Below are 17,743 nucleotides of genomic sequence, written 5' to 3'. Positions count from 1 at the left end.
AGATTTATTTTGCTCATGGCATGACTTGTTTCCACACACACCTGTATGGTGAAGACCAAACTCACAAAGTTTCTGATCTTTCATCTTCTTGGTTCTTTCGGTAAAGTCACGTAGAAGGTAAATAATAAAATAATAAAAATGTCGGGGAGACAGACCTGGTCTTCACCTGAGGACGGCTGCTTGCGTTGTGGCCGAAACGTCGTGAGAATTATTTTATTGTGTTTTATTTTTATTATTTTATTATTTTCCTTCTACGTGACTTTACCGAAAGAACCAAGAAGATCTACCTAATTATTTAAACACCTGATTCAACTTTTTCCCTTAATTAAGCTAATGAAACCAGGGCTAAATTACTTTTTCACCTACCCAGAACCTTAATTCCTCATTGGTTGTTTAATTCATACACCGTGTTGTTTCAAATGCATGTAATTTGGTAATATAAATCCTATTGGATATTTAAGAAAATACCGGTTTTTATTTAAGGTTATCATGGTAAAACTATGGAATTTACATAATTTTAATTGGGGTTCACAAACTTTCTCTCGGCACTATATATAGGTAAATACCTAGGAATTGAATCTTATAAATCTAGTGGTATGTCCAGCGGGTAAGATGCAGTGCTTAGATCTCCACCTGTGTTGGCCCTGGAGGCATATGCTGCTTGTGAGTTTGGTGAGGCCACGGAGCACGTGAATAGAAATGGATCAAGGGAAATGGTTCCTCCAGTGGCTGGACGCTTTGTTGGACAGATCTGATACATTCCCAAGGCCATTCCCAAGCCATTTCAGGCTGTTCCTTGAAAGATCCTGGAATGTGTCAGAATGACCTGAATTCCATTATGGCTTTGCTGTTTCGAAATGTGGTCCTCCTGAAATTGGAATTTCCATTAACCATCATTTAAGAGATGCAGCTGAGGTTTTCCTACATGGATAGAGAACTACGATTATTTCTGCTACTTTTATTGCTATTGTTATTTCTGTGGTTTTTGTTATTGTAATTAAATTCAACTTTGTGTTCACAGTTGTCCTGTGAGCATCATGTGTGGCTGTGGGGTCGTATTGGGGGCCATCCATAAATGACGTCACGCGATTTTGGACGATTTTTGACCCCCCCCCCCCTCGTCACACGGCGTCACAAAAAGTCAGACCCCCCCTCAAATATGACGTCACAAAGCTCTGCCCCCCCCAAAACCATATTTCCATTTTGAAAATAAAACACGCTTCCAATCGCTTTAAACTATTGTCATTGTAGTGCGTATTTATTGTGGTGCTGCACTCTGATGTTGTAGGAGAAAACATTTATTAAAAAGTCTATTTAATTAAGTAGAACGTGTTGTCTATATTTATTTAAAGTTGCGCATTTTGATGTGACGTCACATTTATCTAACCCCCCCCCCCTCGTCACACATCGTCACAAATGTCTGACCCCCACCATCCTAGGTGCGTGACGTCATTTATGGACGGACCCTTAACACATATATCCAAATACAAAGATGCTCCTAAAGCAGCTATACAAATTGTGGGGGCAAGTGCTGTTACCTTTTAAGGCCAGTGCCGATATTTCCACATCACACCAGGTAATTATTTAGGGCGGAGTTGACCCATGGAAAGCCCAAAACCAGCACAGATGATCACTTCTGTTCGAATGAAACCTAGGTCACCGGATTATTAGCATAGTGCGCTAAACACTATGCCACTGCTCCACCCATCACATATAACCACATATGCACACATTGCTACAAATTACCACACATTGCTATATATACACACAATGCTAAACATGAGGATACATGCACACATTGCAAACACATGACCACACATGACCACAAGTGCATACCTTGATGCGCATGTATGTAAAACTTATTTTGCACCAGACGTAACCAGCCGTGCTATTCGCACGTGGTTATGATTGTATAATCATGTGCACATGCCAATGTCTTCATCAAGTGAAACCTAAGAACGTGGCACGCCCACACTGCCCTGGCAAGATTGGAATTGAACCCATGTGCTCTGAGTGTGGGGTGGATCAAAGTTATGTATGTTGAACTTGTTTCGTCCCGTATGTAGCCAACCGTGCGAATCGGAGGTGCGGGGGAAGGACAACAAACTAAACACAAAAAGCAGTTTTAAAGAAATGAGTTTTCAATCTAGATTCAATAGTGCAAAAAATCCAGTGGCTTCCTTATATTGGGAGAACGTTCCAGATAGCCACACGTGCGCATTTGATAATGCGCGATGCAGTGACCATTTTTATTCGATGGATAGCCAAAAGCCATTGCAACAATGACCGCAGTTTGAGTGGTCTATGCTCCTTGACGAGATCAGCAAGGTTTTGTGGTTCATTTATGGCAACCGGAAGCCAATGCAACTTGGCGAGCACTAAACGCACATGGTCGTAAACCTGCAGTACCCGTCACAACACGTGCCAAACAATGTTGTACACGCTGTAGCTTGGTAATGTTTTGCCAGATCTCCTGTCGAATAGTGAGTTACAATAAATCGAGACTTGTCGCAATACGCCACCGCGTTTCCACGACTCAATAGTGGTCGAATGTGTCGTAGAGCCCTGATATTAAATTGCAGGACTTGGTTATATTTTGCACGTGGTGATAAAACGACAATTTTGGTCGAGTATGGTGGCGAGGCTTTTTATACGAGTAGAAAAATGGATCTTGGAGTCTGCGACCACCATATACTGATCCTCCCGACAAAATTAATTGGCTCTGAATGTAGCCTAGGCAGGTGGGTCCTCAAGGGCAAAGAACCTGTATTGGCAATTTTAAAAAAGCTCGTTATAAATGTTTACAACTGGCAGATGGGGCCGAAACGAACACGTGTGCACCTGTCGTGTCTCATGAAGATAAAATTCTGACTTACCGAAGGCCACGATTGTCCATTTGCGTTATTCGGACAATAGATCGTATTCTTTTTTAAGAAGTGGCTTAGGAGGCCTTCATACAGCAGTGGTCAGACCATAGCTGATAATATTATTTATTTGATGTATTCATATTGTCGGTAATATGGAAAAGCTGTCCTCGACTTGTGTGTCGGCATTGTATATCGCCCCCCCCCGCACCCCCCACAGTGATAATGTTTTGAGGAGACAGGAATGTCTGTGCCAGGGAACCTATTCAAGGTAATGGTGAAGGTATCAGATCGGCTACCAACAACTACTACATATATCGACCTATCACATTAAAAGTAAGATCAATCCAAGCTTGCAGATCATAGTGGAAGCCAAATAATGGCAACTTGGCAATGAGTGTGAGTCAATAGAAATGTGAAGGGCTAACATCAAACCATCTCCAAAATGTTGAATGGTTGAGCCTCAAACATGAGTTACAAAAGCGGTCAGCTCACATGTTGATTGTGCTTGATGCAAGCCAATTATGTGACTGGAATAAACACCTTTGTTGTGTGACCGATGAGATTGGAATACACTCGCAAACCATTAACAGTGGTAAAACTGCAGCTTATGGTTGTCTTCACTGTGACTTTAAACTTGACAATTTAACTTTAAGTGATTATTTGTGTCACTTGTGTATATTATCATTTCTGGTCTTCCTTTAAAAACAAATGGGACTTCCTATCTCGATGGGTTCTTACCTGGTTAAAAATACGAGGCTGCGGTACATACTCTGTAAATAATAAAACAGTGACATACTGTACATCAATTGAGCACTGCTGAGAGGGAGTGGAGCAAGACATGCTGTCCCTGAAGGCTAAGTCGTTTGCCCAGCCTTTGTTGGTGCATGAAAAAAAACGGACATCGCCACGACTCTACGCCAATTCCTGGAACTCTCTCTCTCTCTGTGTGTGTGCAGCGTGGTGCGCACGCGAAGCTGGAGCACAAGACAGAGTAATAGCTAGCTCCAAAGTTTAATAGCCGACCACTGTGGTCTCAGTAAGTTAATGGCCGGAGTATTGTTGACATTCGAAGCATTTAGGGATAAATTGTGATTTTGCATTTCCCGGCATGTGTGCGCGCATATGATGTCAATGCCAGAACGACTTGTCGGCGGCATTGAGAAAGTATGACTTCATGGTCCTCCAGCCTTCAATCTCACAATACATTGTCACCGAGGGTGGGACAGCACAGACACCAGACATAAAAGTATGTAAATAATCCCGAGGCTATGCCCTACACTGGATTGCTTCTCATTGTCAGCACGCCTGATGTTTATATCTGGGTGGCTTCCAGTGTTGGTCTAAAATTTAGTTGCAGCAATGGGAAATGACAGAGTTCAGTGTTTTAACTGGCGTAGAGTGCCACTAGAATAAGGCCTCTAAAGTTGTTTTTGTTTACAATTTATGAAGGGGTGGGGAAATTTTGGTAATTATTGTACTTTGTCAATGACAGGGATGGTATTAAGCCCTTCAGGACATAATCGGAAGCTTGACGTTAGCAAAAAAAAAGCTCCAGAAATAATGCATCGTCGCAGCTCAAACTTTTGTTTTGGAATCTCAGCAGTTTAAAAAGATCCCATGTCGAGATGAAGAGATTTATATGTTAGCTGGGGATAAAGATAAAAGTTCTCAAAACGGGAATTCAACAATTGTGCCACAGGAGCGAGATACTAGTGAAGAAAGTGCTTTACTCAATCGGCAGGCAAGAAAGCGGAATGGAGCAGAGAGTGATCACTGATAAGAGTTTCAGTTTAGTTTCAGTTTCATTTATTTGGTATAGCCCTGTGAGCCATTCGGCTCTTGAATCGGGTGCAACCGCAGCAAACAAAAACATGAACAAGAAAACATCTTAAAGTGACTATGCGCAAACAGAAAAATCCAGGAAAAAACTGCAAAGTCTTCCAGAAAAAAAGCACCGTACACCAACGCTGTGCAAAAAAATCCCAGTGGGATGCAAGTCCAACAACAACCACGGGACAACTTAGATTATAGCCATCGCTGTCGCTGCAAACAACAGAGCTGGCTTTGGAGCCACGATTGGGTGGGTCACCGGCTGCTGTGGAAAATACCGAGAACTGCAGGGGCCACTTGGCGAGTCACAGCTGGAGTAAGAGAGAAGGGGACAGTACCGCTTTGCTGTGGGTCACCACCCCATTGCAGCTGGCCAACTGTTACAAAATGCTGGGATTAAATATGCTTCAGGCACAAGAGGAATTGGAACACATTGAAACACGCCGATCGTCCGGCAAAGGCTAGTGTTCGTGCAGAGTGCACGTGTAAATAACAGCAAAGACAAGGGGCACACTCCACATTCATGCGAGACCTCGCCTGGCACCCAGATAATTGTTTTAAGGTTTAAGTTGATATATTTAATTGTAAGTTTCTGCTTATTGTCAAGGCCTTTGAAGCGAACCTCGTTTATGGCTTGAAATGCATCTGCATCTAATATTTTTTTTTTCTGGCGCTTTTGCTCCCACTTTTGCACTTGTTCGATTCGCGTGTTTACGTCCCTATTCCTCTTGCTGTTATATTAGTGTTTTCAGTGGTATTTTCAATTCGCGTGTCTCGTCTGAGACCGTCACACACCTCACTTGTTGGGCAATATCTGCAACAATGTGTTTTTGTTGTTGCCTTGCTTACGCACCACGCATTTCGCTTATAAATTGCCTAAATCGGGATCATTCCCGTGTAACAAATCAAATTCAAAACACGTGGTCGATCTTCGTACCCACCGCGTGTCTCATTTTCGCACTCACATTTTGTTCCCGCCCACCGCCCCCTCCCTCGCCCCGCCCACCGCCCCTCCCTCGCCCCGCCCACCGCCCCCGCCCCTAAATTGCCCCGAATGTGAGCTCGCCTCCGATTGGCTGCACGTGAGGAAGAGGCCGCCTGTGGCCACCCGCGCGAGAGCTCGCTTCTGATTGGTCGCCCGCGCCCCCCTCCACCCCTCCCCCGGCCTATTCCCTACCAACATGGCGGACAGCGCCGAGTCGCGCGTGGAGGAGGCGGCAGCGGGAGACGGGCAGCTCGAGCAGGCGGAACGCCTCAAGGCCAAGGCTAACGACTACTTCAACGGTACGAGCTGCGGCGAGACGCCGGCGATGAGCGGTGGCCCTCGGGGAGGCAGAGAGCGGTCGCGGCTCGCCGGGGCACGCGGTTGTTGCCGCCACGGCGCACGCCCTTGCCTCGGCTAGCCCAGGCCGCGTTTGCCCAGGTGTTTGTATTGCGTGGTCCGCATAGGCGCGACTTGTGGGAACGCGGGGCTCCGATTGGTGGGCGTGCCGCGTGTGACGCACGCGGCGAGGTGCGCGATTGGCCCGTGACAGGATCGACGCGCGTCTGATTGGCTTGTGACCCGCTGCCAGCTCATGTGATGTAGGAAATGTAATCGTGTTACGCCGGTTAAGTTGGCCCCGCGAGTCTTACGTTGTGACTTTGGGAGGGTGGATTATGAGAGCGATATCGAAGTTAATTGCGATGTTATACACGGATGATTTTCAATTTGCATTGACCACCCCCTGTCAGTAATGTGGGTTTTTTTATGTTTAATAATATCCTCGCCCGCCTTGTGACGAGTCTGCAAAGTTGACGGACTGTTGGTTTGAAACGACTCATTCAATTGAAAGCTTCTCGATGTTCAAATCGCGTGTTTCTGTCACCGTCGTCGTATGGGTTGCTTAAATAGTGGCCTAACGGGGGGTGCGTGCAGCCACGTACGTGATGATTGTTGCTCTGCTAAAATAATAGCGTGGCGCTGTCGTGAAGGGCCGCCAACATGCGGCCCCATCTCCCCATGACTAAGCGGATGGCCGAGTTGAGGTTGTATAAAGACCACTTGGCATCAACGTCAGCTCCGTTTAGCCGCCTATTTACCGATGCGCTTCCACTTTTATTCAATACGAATCCAGGCCGAATCAGAATCTATGCGGGCTGAATCGGAATCAAAGGACATTCTCACACAAGCTTGACTTAAAGCTTTCGTGACTGCAGGAATTAAGATTATTTGGGTCTTTCGGTACAGTCACGAAATAATATTCTCGCACAAGGCAACTCATGAGTCCCCTCCACTACATTCATTCCTTTGGTGTACCCCCCCCCCGTTCCTCGCTAACCTTCCATACCCATCTCCTTCTATCACATGCCAGCATTTCACTTTGAGCTAACCTCATTGTACAGTACCATTTATAATTCTTGTAAAGCGCCTTGGATGTAAGAAGCTCTATAAGATAAGATTAACCCCCCCCTCCCCGTGGTGTCGTAACTGACTTGCGTCTGATTCTAGAACAGTCTACGCGTCGTAATGGAATAGCTATCAACCCATACGGTTTACCACATTCTTGAACAGGGAAATTTAGTTTTCAGGTCCATACGGCTTACAGACGTTTGAATATGGGCATCAACAAAACGTGTATTGATTGTTGTTTCTCTCTTGTGATGGGACTTTGTCGGATAAGCGTAGAGATTTCTCAGGGCACGGGGGTAACCAATAAGGTTCGAAACATGAGCACGTTTATTTTGTGTGTTCACAGCACGAAAGCCTAATCTTTTACAGCATTAATGAGCAGCATAAGAAGGAAAATAACCGTGTGTTGAGTGTTTATACAGACTGGCGGCACATTACTAACTTATAGCAATTCCCTGTCTTGAATTTACTCCGAGTAGACAGCTGTGAAACTCATTTGCTTAGCAGTATTATTAATGTATGTTGGAACCGACTGCCTGTTTTTGGCATGATGCTCATCTCTCATTGTAAATATCGCACTTTCCTATGGTTTGTGATTTCCATATAGGTTTATCTCCGTTTTGGATATGTGAAATTATATTGATTAGTTCATAATTGTGTCAATATTTAGCGTGCACGATAAAAAAAAGTTAAAAAAAACAAGACCGCATCCGAGGTGATCATTACCTCATTGTTTGCGCGCAGTCACTTTTAAGATGTTTTCTTATTCTTGGTTCTTTTGTTTTATATATTTTTATTATTATTTTATTGTTTCCCTTCTACGTGACTTTACCGAAAGAACCAAGAATATGAATCCCTGCAGTCACGAAAACTTTAAATCAATGGCTCACAGGGCGATACCAAATGAATGAAACTGAAACCTCGATACACGTGTGGAATGTTAAACATGTTAACAACAACCTCCATTCGCCACAAAGTGGCGTTGACGTCACCACAGCGCTTGTGCCAGGCTACGTGCACGTTAAGGCCACGTGAAGGGTCGAACGCCCGCCGGTAAGGAGGTCACGGGGCTGACCCAGCAGGTGCCATGGGTCAACTGATTGAGATGACTGGCCGATGCACCACCTGTGCCCCCTACTGTGCCAACTTGCTGTGTTTTAGCGACCCAGCGTTGCGCTCGTTGTTGTGAGCGTCGCTTCTCTGCCCTTCGTTATTGCTGGAGGGTGACTACCTCCAACTGCCCAGTAGCAGCGTCCTTCACGAGCCTCCTCCATAACATGTCAACGCACTTAGAAACAAACGTTTGGAATGCACTGATAAACACAATACAAAGTGAACTATTGATGATTTCAGCCAAGTGTAATGATATTGGCAGAATTCTACTCATTTTCTGCTATGTTGTGCAAGGTCGGGATTTTACCTTTATGATATTAAACGAGTATTAATTCCCCCGTCTTCACGTTGTACTTATTAAATTTGTAAACCTCAATGTTTAAACCGTGGAACAAGTCTCATGGTGCAGGATTATCAAAATTCAGGCACATCTGTTAAGATGAGTAAATTAAGAAATCTTTAATATCCTTTCAGGTCCTACGGAGTCTTCTGGAAGATTTCCAAAGCCCAAATTGGTGTAGTGTAGCATTTCTTCGGGGGGGGGAGCCATGTTTCCACACCTTAACCCTTTCAGTGATGACAGCCCTCTGTGGTCACTGAGTAATTGCTGCTGCCGTGTGCTGCACGGAATGGCTGTAACCTCAAGAGATGTTTTCTTTTATGGCTGTTTGATTTAAATGCAAGTAAAATATGTTATTATTTTCTCTCCAAACTTTTTACTGCTTTATCACTGGCCTTTAAAAAAATATCTTGGTTAATGTGAGATTATTACCATATGTATGTGATGATAAATAAAACACCTGCTCAAGCAGTTTAGGCCAAACGTTTGTGTGTTTTAACACTATGCCAGGTCTGGTGACAGATGTTAAACCCTAGTTCCTCGAGAGAATAGTGTGGATCACCAACTGGCTCTACAGATAGTTTCCTATGTTGGGATAACTTTTGTTATACAGTGCATGGAAATTGTGCATCCATGGGATAATCTAGCGATATATATATAAAACATTACAACCTTGTTATTCATTTCATTTAAGCTATGTTGTACCATATTTGTGGGTAATAAGATAAGGTGAAATAACGGAATGAATTGCAGATAGGCTGCATCACAGATAACTGGAATTACAATCAAAGATTTGCGTAAAATAGTATGTATAGAGATATGACAATATCAAATAATTAGGTATATTATAATATAAAATTATATAATATAACTATGTATACAGTATGACTACATATACATTATTTATTAGATCAATGTCATTAAATATATTATTTATAATTATATATGACATGACTACTCGAAATGTACCCGATCTCAAAAGATAAGCAAGCTCTAGCCTTGATAGTGCTTGAGTGGGTGTCCACCATAGATTATAATCTATGGTGGACACCCACTTAATGATTATGAACAAGTCACAGAGTTGTGTTGTTACTCTTCAGACTATAGAGGGCAGTGCAACAAAATCTATTGTTCTGTATTTGTGTGCTTCCACATATTTTCCCCATCTTCGCACAGCTACACTGACCAGCTTAGTAAAGGATGATCATATAACCTCCACAACCTACATTACATCGTTTGGCAGTAGATTTACAAAGGTACGCTATATATTGCAATGATATGCACTGTTTCAATGTATAATCTTGATACATGTTGGAGAGGCTATAATTGTTTTTATTCGGTATTGCAAAAGCAGGTTCTTGAAGCATGTCAGCCTTCTGTCTCGGGGATATGCGGGGCGGCATGTCTGTATAACGATTCTCCAAGTTGTGGGAACATTGTGTGACAATTTCACACGGGGAGTCACTCCACGGGTGACTGAGAGATGTCACCACCCACCAGATTTAGGTGGCAATTGAAATTGTGAATGTGTGATTGGCGATTCATAGGGATAGGTTCCCATATTGAGTGCCTGTTTCCATTCATTGGCCCAAAGGGAATGCCCCCTTGGTTGAGCAAAGGAATATTTTTTTCCAGCAGCAGACATTTTATGAAAAAAATGGTATTCAGCTGTGGGAATTGCAATGTCCTTTGTTTTTACTGTCCATTTTTAAGTTTATTTCACCCATTTGTATGGCATTACTAATATAACGGGCCAAGAATGTGTGTGTGCCGCACGTGACGTCACTCCACATGAGGCCCCCCACCCCGTCATTAATGATCATAAGCGGGTGGATTTTTACATTCGCGCAGAAGAAGGTCGAGCGGAAAGAAAACATTTGTTACACAAATTCGCTTTAAATTTGACGTTTCTTTATTGGGAGTGAATCAAATGAATAATTCCACACAGCAACAAAGTGGATTTGGTATCTTTATTTTTTCAGCACTTGAAACAACAGCTAAGTCTAATTTATGCTTCTAAATTATGATAAAATAGACATTTCCCTGGTGATTTTCCAGATATTGTATCGAATTCAAATTTATTTCAACCCCAGCGAGCGAAAGCTGAAGAAAAAAGTATCAGAGCAGTGAATTTGAACAAATTGAAGGTGAGTTAAATACAGTGCTACCATGACATGAAGTGAGGTATTTTATGATGTAGTTTTGTGCAAGAATCACTGCCATTAATAAAGTGCTACAGTGAAATGCAGTGAAGTGTTTGATGACTTACTTTTGTGCAAGATTCACTGCCATTGAATTAACTTTAATGGTTCTTTTTGGTCTTTTTTAATTGAAAACTGACTTCTGACAGTATCGGCAGTCTACTTCACTTTTCGCTATCAATCGGCCATCAGGGAAGAAAAAATTGTCAGTTCAAAGCTTCAGGTGAGTTGAAAGCAGTGTTAAAGTGAAGTGAATTGTTTATTCAAATTATTTTGTGACAAATTGTTTGCCTTTGAAAATTGCACAAGATACAGAAGAGTCCCTGCTAAAACAAATCACCAATGTTAATGCTTTTTGCTCTTAAAAAAAAAAATTGGCATCTCTGGCGATCTCACTGCCCATATAAAGTGTCTAAAATGCGAGAGCCAACCTTATTCGCAGTGTTCCAGCTGCTGGAACATGTAAAGTGTCATATCTAAATACGTCAGTCCAGGGTTGCCAACTATCATGGAGGACGAAGATACTGCAGCTAAGAAACAGAATTTGCAAAGAGAAAAAAAGCAGAGATGGAGAGTTCACCAGAGCCAAGAAATTTTGGACAGACTTCTGAGAGAGAATGCTGAAAGGAAAGCAAATCGACGAGAACAAGAAAGTCCGGATTGGACGCAAGCTTGACGTGCAGCTCACGCTCTTTCTCAAGCAAATCGATGAGAGCAAGAGGGCAATACTGATAATTGTCTCGCAGGACATGAACATCGTAGTCAAGCTATTCGTGCTGAGGCAAATCACTTTGTGGAAGCTGAAGTGATTGAATACAACTGCAGTGTGTGGAATGTCGTTTGCCAGTTCTGTGGTTCACGAAAATTTGCTGCGGAGCGGCCATCAGATGGAAAATTCAGAAGTTGCTGTCGGAAAGGCAAAGTGAAAGTGGAAAAGCCGATTGACTCGAATGGAAACATGGTCCAATATCTTCAATTTCTCCGTGAGCTTCGATCAAATCCTGAGCATCCCGTGAAAATGTTCGTTCATACAACAGAGCATTGTCATTTGCATCGATGGGAGCTAAGGTTGTTGACTTCCATGGAGGCAGTCCTTACGTGTTCAAGGTTCATGGCAAAATTTAGCACAAGAAAAGCCATCTTGAACCAACTAATGGTCAAGCAAGACAATACGCTCAACTTTACGTTGTCGACAGCACACAAGCAACAGAAATTTGAACAAATCATCCTGCCAACACTCAGTGCAATCCACGGCTTCTGGATCAAATTGATCGCTACTTTCGAATCCACAATCGATTCGCCAACACATACACCATGCTTCGCTGAAGTAGAAGATCGAGCTGCACAGGAAGCAAATGCTGCAGGCGAGGCGACGCCGGTTGTGAATTTGGTGTTTCGGCGAGATCGTCATTAGGATCAGCGTCAACTACAATGCACCAACTGCCAACGAGATCGCTATGGTGTTTGTGAACAACGATGGTGAGCCGCCTTTTGAATGTGACATTTGCGTGTATCTGAAGAATCCAGACAACTCCCAACAGCCTATGTTTAATCTGAACATTCTGAGACCAAATTTGGAGGCAATGTCCTATCCGCTGTTGTATTTGTTTCGTGAAACTGGATGGCCACTAAATTGGCAACGTGAGGCTTATGCTGGAGCTCAAGTCAACGCAACGAGAGGGAATGTCACCAAATTACATTATGTTGCAGCGCAAACGGCTATCAGAGGCACATTCAAACCACGAATCAGTGCTGGAAAGCTCACATGACAGTGGATTGTCGATTCGTACCTGCAGGTTGAAGCGAATAATTTGAATTACATTCGCCAATATCAGCAGAAATTACGAGTTGAGCTTCATGAAAGACTTGCCGATCACATGGAGAATGCCTCTCATAACGCTGGGGGACAAGCCGGAGTTCCTGTTATTCTGCCTTCATCTTGCGAAGGTTCACCCCGGAACATGAAAGAGCAAAGCACGGACACGATGTCGATTTTCGCGAAGCTAGGCGCTCCTAATCTTTTCATCACATTAACTGCGAATCCAAGCTGGAAAGAAATTGCCAACAATTTGCAGCAAGGTGAACAAGCATCTGATCGACCAGACTTAGTGGCACGTGTTTTCAAGTTGAAACTGAAATCGTTGATGCAGGATCTCACTGCACATGGTGTTCTGGGAATCTCAACGGCTTTCGTCTCCACCATCGAGTTCCAGAAACGCGGACTGCCTCATGCACATATCTTGATAACATTGCGAGTTGACGATAAATTCACAAGCTCTGAGCCCATCGATCAAGTTGTGTCTGCTGAAATTCCCGTTGCGACTGAAAATCCGCGGTTGCACGAAATTGTCACGATGCATGATGCATGGCCCATGCGCAGCTGCGAATCCTCGAACACCTTGCATGCAAGATGGTAAGTGCTCAAAGGCATTCCCGAAGCAATTTGCTACCACGACAGCACACAATGTGAACGGATATCCTCTGTATTGTCGGCGACAAGGAATTTCAGGTGATGTTCGTGGATCATCAATGGATAACAGATATGTGGTGCCGTACAATCCCTATCTGCTGCTGTGGTATAATGCTCACATCAACGTCGAAGTCTGTACATCACTTAGAGCTGTGAAATATATTTATAAATATTTACAAAGGATTCGACTGTGCCAAAATGACGATCACTGCCGGCAAGAATCCTCAACTTCTACACGACAAGTTGTCAAATTTCATCAACACAAGGTACGTGAGTGCACCAGAAGCTATGTGGCGTTTGCTTGAGTCGCCAATGCATGGCCGTTCGCGTTCCGTGATGAGATTGCCCGTGCATTTGCCAAATCAGCAATGCGTTGTTTCAAGAAGGTCGAGAAGAAGAGGCGTTGGAAGCCGCATGAACTGGTTGCACGAAGCTCGAATCTTTGTTTCAGCTCAACGTGATTGATCCAAACGCCCAAGATTTTCTCTACAACGACATTCCATACAATTATGTGTATGTCAACAACAACTGGAAGTAGCGACAAAGAGGAGGCACTAAGATCGTTGCGAGATTGTACACTGTTGGAATCAAAGATGAGGAGCGATTCTATCTGAGGATGCTCCTGCTGCACGTCAAAAGCGTTACCAGTTTTAAATTCCTCAAAACCGTCGATGGCGTCGTTTACAACACCTTCAAGGAAGCTGCCTTTCATCGTCATTTTCTGGATTCAGACGAAGAATGGGATTGATGCATGTCGGAGTCCGCGACATATCAAATGCGACAGACATTTGCATACATTTGCTGCTTCTGTATGCCAACAAACGCTCGCCTGTTGTGGAACAAGCATTCACTTGACATGTCGCTGGATTATCTACGGCGTCATAACGGAAATGTTGCATTGAACATGGCTCTGCACGACATCAACTCGATTCTCAAACAACATGGATTGTCTTGCGCATCAATTGGTATTCTGCAACTGATAGGACATCCAATCGAAGCTCAGCTATACGACGCAGTTCAAGAAGAACAAGAAGCTGAAACGAGAATTTGCTCCCTTAATGGGCAACAGTTGGAAGATTTCACAGCAATTATGAGAGCTGTTGACGATGAGCATGTCCAGAACAGACTTCTACTTAGATGGTCCTGGCAGCTCTGGAAAGGCTTTTCTGTACTCCACGCTGGTCTCATTTGTTCGTGGAAAAGGTCAAATCATTCTTCCTTTTGCGACCACTGGAATCGCAGCGACTTTACTGAAAGGCGGACGAACTGCGCACAGCGGATTCAAGCTTCCAGTTCCCCTCCTCGACACATCGTTTGCGTCGATGAGACTGAATTCGCCAGAAGGCAAAACGCTACGACAAGCTTCGCTCATCATCATTGATGAAATTACGATGCTGACAAAGCATGGCCTTCGATGTGTCGATCAGCTGTTGCGCGACATCCTGCAGATTCAATGGCCGTTTGGTGGAAAAGTCATCGTAATCGGTGGCGATTTCAGGACAGACTTTGCTGGTTGTAGCAAAAGACACCCATGTTGATGTTATCGAGTGCTGCATCAAATCCAGCGTATTATGGCAGCAGTTTACCAAATTGACTCTCACGGCAAACCTTCAGAGTGATGGTGAAAATGAACATAACAATTGGCTGCTGAAATTTGGATTGGGAAGTTTGCCGGAGATATCTGGTGTGCCGTTAGGTTCCATTGAAATTCCACCTAAAATGATAACGGTTGATGATCTGGTCACCGCAGTTTAGGTCAGAACTTGCAACACATGCCTGCCGAAGAGCTTGCGAAAAGAGCGATTCTGGCACCTACCAACAAGGACATTCTCGAAATGAACAGAAACATCATCACACAGCTGTGTGGATATCTCTGAATTTATTACAGGTCTGACTCGATCGTGTCGGAAGATTCTGCGGACGCATTAAATTACCCTCCAGAATTTCTTCATGATGAAACGCCTTCAGGAATGCCGCCACACACATTGGCACTGAAGACAGGCATTATCATCATGCTGCTGCGAAATCTGAACCGAAGAGCGGTCTTTGCAATGGAACGCGTTTGATCGTCAAATCATGACAAAATAACTTGATCACCACAGATATTGTATCGGAATGCAACCGAGGCGAAATTGTCTTCATCGGGAGACTCGACCTAGCTCAAAGTGATGTCACTCTTCCTTTCGAACTGAAACGACGACAAATTCTGATAATTCCTGCGTATGCGATGACGATCAATAATTCCCAGGGTCAGACTTTTGAAAATTTGGGTATTTATCTCAATGAACCCGTATTTTCCCATGAACAGTTGTACGTGGCTCTGTCTAGATCTAAAAATCCTCAGCGGATGAAAGTGTTCATCAAGGATAGTCAACTGTAGGGAAACCTTTTGACCAGTGATAAGAGATTCACACAAAATATTGTATACCAAGAAATATTCCAAAGTCCTTAATTTCATTTAATAAGTTAAGAAAAATATCTTTGTGCAACATTTCCTAAAACAAATACAATCACACGAGAAAACGTAAATGTACATTCTAGATTTGAAGCTTTCGTGACTGCAAGGAATCATCTTCTTAGGTTTTTTCGGTAAAGTCACGTAGAAAGTAAAATAAAATAATAACAAAAATCACGACGTTTCGGAGGCAACACAAGTCTCCGTCATCAGGTGGGACCGTCACAGCCAGATTTTTGTTTTTATTTTATTTTACTTTCTACGTGACTTTACCGAAAAAACCTAAGAAGAAGGTAAATGTACATCTTTAATATTTCAGCTTCCGTCCGAGGACGGGCAAACAAGCTAGTAAATATGAAAAGTGTAAGTACACTTAATGAACTGTCCTGTTAACTAGCTGCTTTTATTTTATTAAATGCATAATTAATGCTCTTAAATTACTCGTGTGACAGCCCAAGGCGGTTAAGTTTTATTATTTTAGTTTGGATTAGTGTTATGGTCGACGATCAAATCGACAATCGCAATATGGCGGGTTCAAATTTGTATCGGGCGCTATCTTGCTCCTCCATGGACAATACAATGATTACTGCTTTATGGGAAGTCAACATTGGTTTTATTCGTGAGAGACTGTATCCTGCGATGAGATCGGCATTTTCACCACTGGTAAAGGGCCACTAAATGGGATGACCGTTACCCAGATTTGTTCAAGCTTGAAGACACCCAAAGATGGTATACGCTGACCTTTTTAAAATAATTTTTATAAAGAAATACGTGAACTTTGTAGCAAAATTACATGAAAGTGGCAGGAATTGGACAGATAATTCCACGACAGTATGCTGACCACGAGACTGGCCAGCTGATGCATGGCAGCATTCTTGGGATGTTTAGCTTTTGTCCACCCTTTGTGTACCACCTTTCCATCGTAGAATGAACAAACATAAAGGATCACCGATGTGTTTCGGGTCATGCTGCGTCGAAGAGCAATACAGCGCAACTGTAAAGACCCACGTAACTTGGTAAAGACGTATTGTTCCTTCTTAAAATGTGGGATTTCCTAAAATGCTTTAGTTGATTTCAAGTGCAGTCAACTTAAGTGTGGATTATTGAGAGTCCATACAATAATGTGGAAAATTATCATCCCTTGTGCCCTCTCTTCCCAATACCCCTTGCAGTGAAGGACTACGACAACGCCATCAAGTTTTACACGGACGCCATCGCACTGTGCGCCGACAACGCCATCTACTATGGCAATCGCAGCCTGTCGTACCTGCGCACCGAGTGCTACGGCTATGCGCTCGCGGACGCGACGCGCGCTCTCGAGCTTGACAAGGCGTACATCAAGGGCTACTACCGGCGCGCCACCGCCAAAATGGCACTGGGCAAGTTCAAGGAGGCCCTCAAGGACTACGAGACGGTGAGAGGGTGGGGGGCCCGTGCTGGGTGGGGGGCCTGTGAGACCGAGGTTGGCATCCTATGTTGAGGTTTCGGAAAACTAAAAGTGCTCTCCGGCCTTGATCTAATGGACCCAGCTTATCTTATCGTAATGAGATTTATATAGCGCCTTTTAGCAAGGCCCTTTACAGCAACTATTCAATTGTACGTTGCATGACAATAATTTAAAATTACGAATTAGGACTTTTGTAAATGGTGGTGTAGTTTTTATCCAGGAAAACGAGGGATTGATCAAGAGGGATTGGGATAGGCCTGGTCCTCCATGAACCTCAACCTCAAAAAACGGGGCACATTCACCCCCCACCTCAGTCCACCCAGCAGTATAAGTGGGTGCACTGCAGTTTGTCGATCAGCAGAGTGCATGTGGTGGGGTAAAGTGCGGGTACTTCCACCTCTTCAAACATGTCAGGCCAGCATGGAAGAGTGGACAGAGATGCCTAGCAGTGGAAGCCCTTCTGCCAACAGTGATGTGAGCAAGCAATTGCAGGACTGCATTTTGCATTTATTCACATGACTTTTGTAAGGACAGTACAGGGTGATGTAGGGACAGTACGGCTTCCCGTGGCCATGGTTACTAATTAACGTAATGGGAACAGACAGGATCACGTTAGGGTAATGTGGGA

The 17,743-nt window shown here is 43.7% G+C and overlaps 1 protein-coding gene across 1 annotated transcript in view; it reads left to right on the top strand.

Moving 5' to 3' along the window:
• The first annotated feature begins 5,826 nt into the window (after nucleotides 1-5,826).
• PPP5C (protein phosphatase 5 catalytic subunit) overlaps nucleotides 5,827-17,743 on the top strand; it is a 33,983-nt gene continuing 22,066 nt past the window's right edge. The window contains exons 1-2 of the mRNA XM_078605943.1: nucleotides 5,827-5,981; nucleotides 16,841-17,082. Of these exons, the coding sequence (XP_078462069.1) occupies nucleotides 5,879-5,981; nucleotides 16,841-17,082 (345 nt within the window). The 5' untranslated portion in view covers nucleotides 5,827-5,878. The remainder of the gene's footprint in view (nucleotides 5,982-16,840; nucleotides 17,083-17,743) is intronic.

Source organism: Lampetra planeri, chromosome 25 (genome assembly GCF_965212315.1).
Source record: "Lampetra planeri chromosome 25, kcLamPlan1.2.h2, whole genome shotgun sequence".
Taxonomy (NCBI): Eukaryota; Metazoa; Chordata; class Hyperoartia; order Petromyzontiformes; family Petromyzontidae; genus Lampetra; species Lampetra planeri.
The sequence above is the reverse complement of the archived record's forward strand: the minus strand, read 5'-3'. Positions and strand labels throughout refer to the sequence as shown.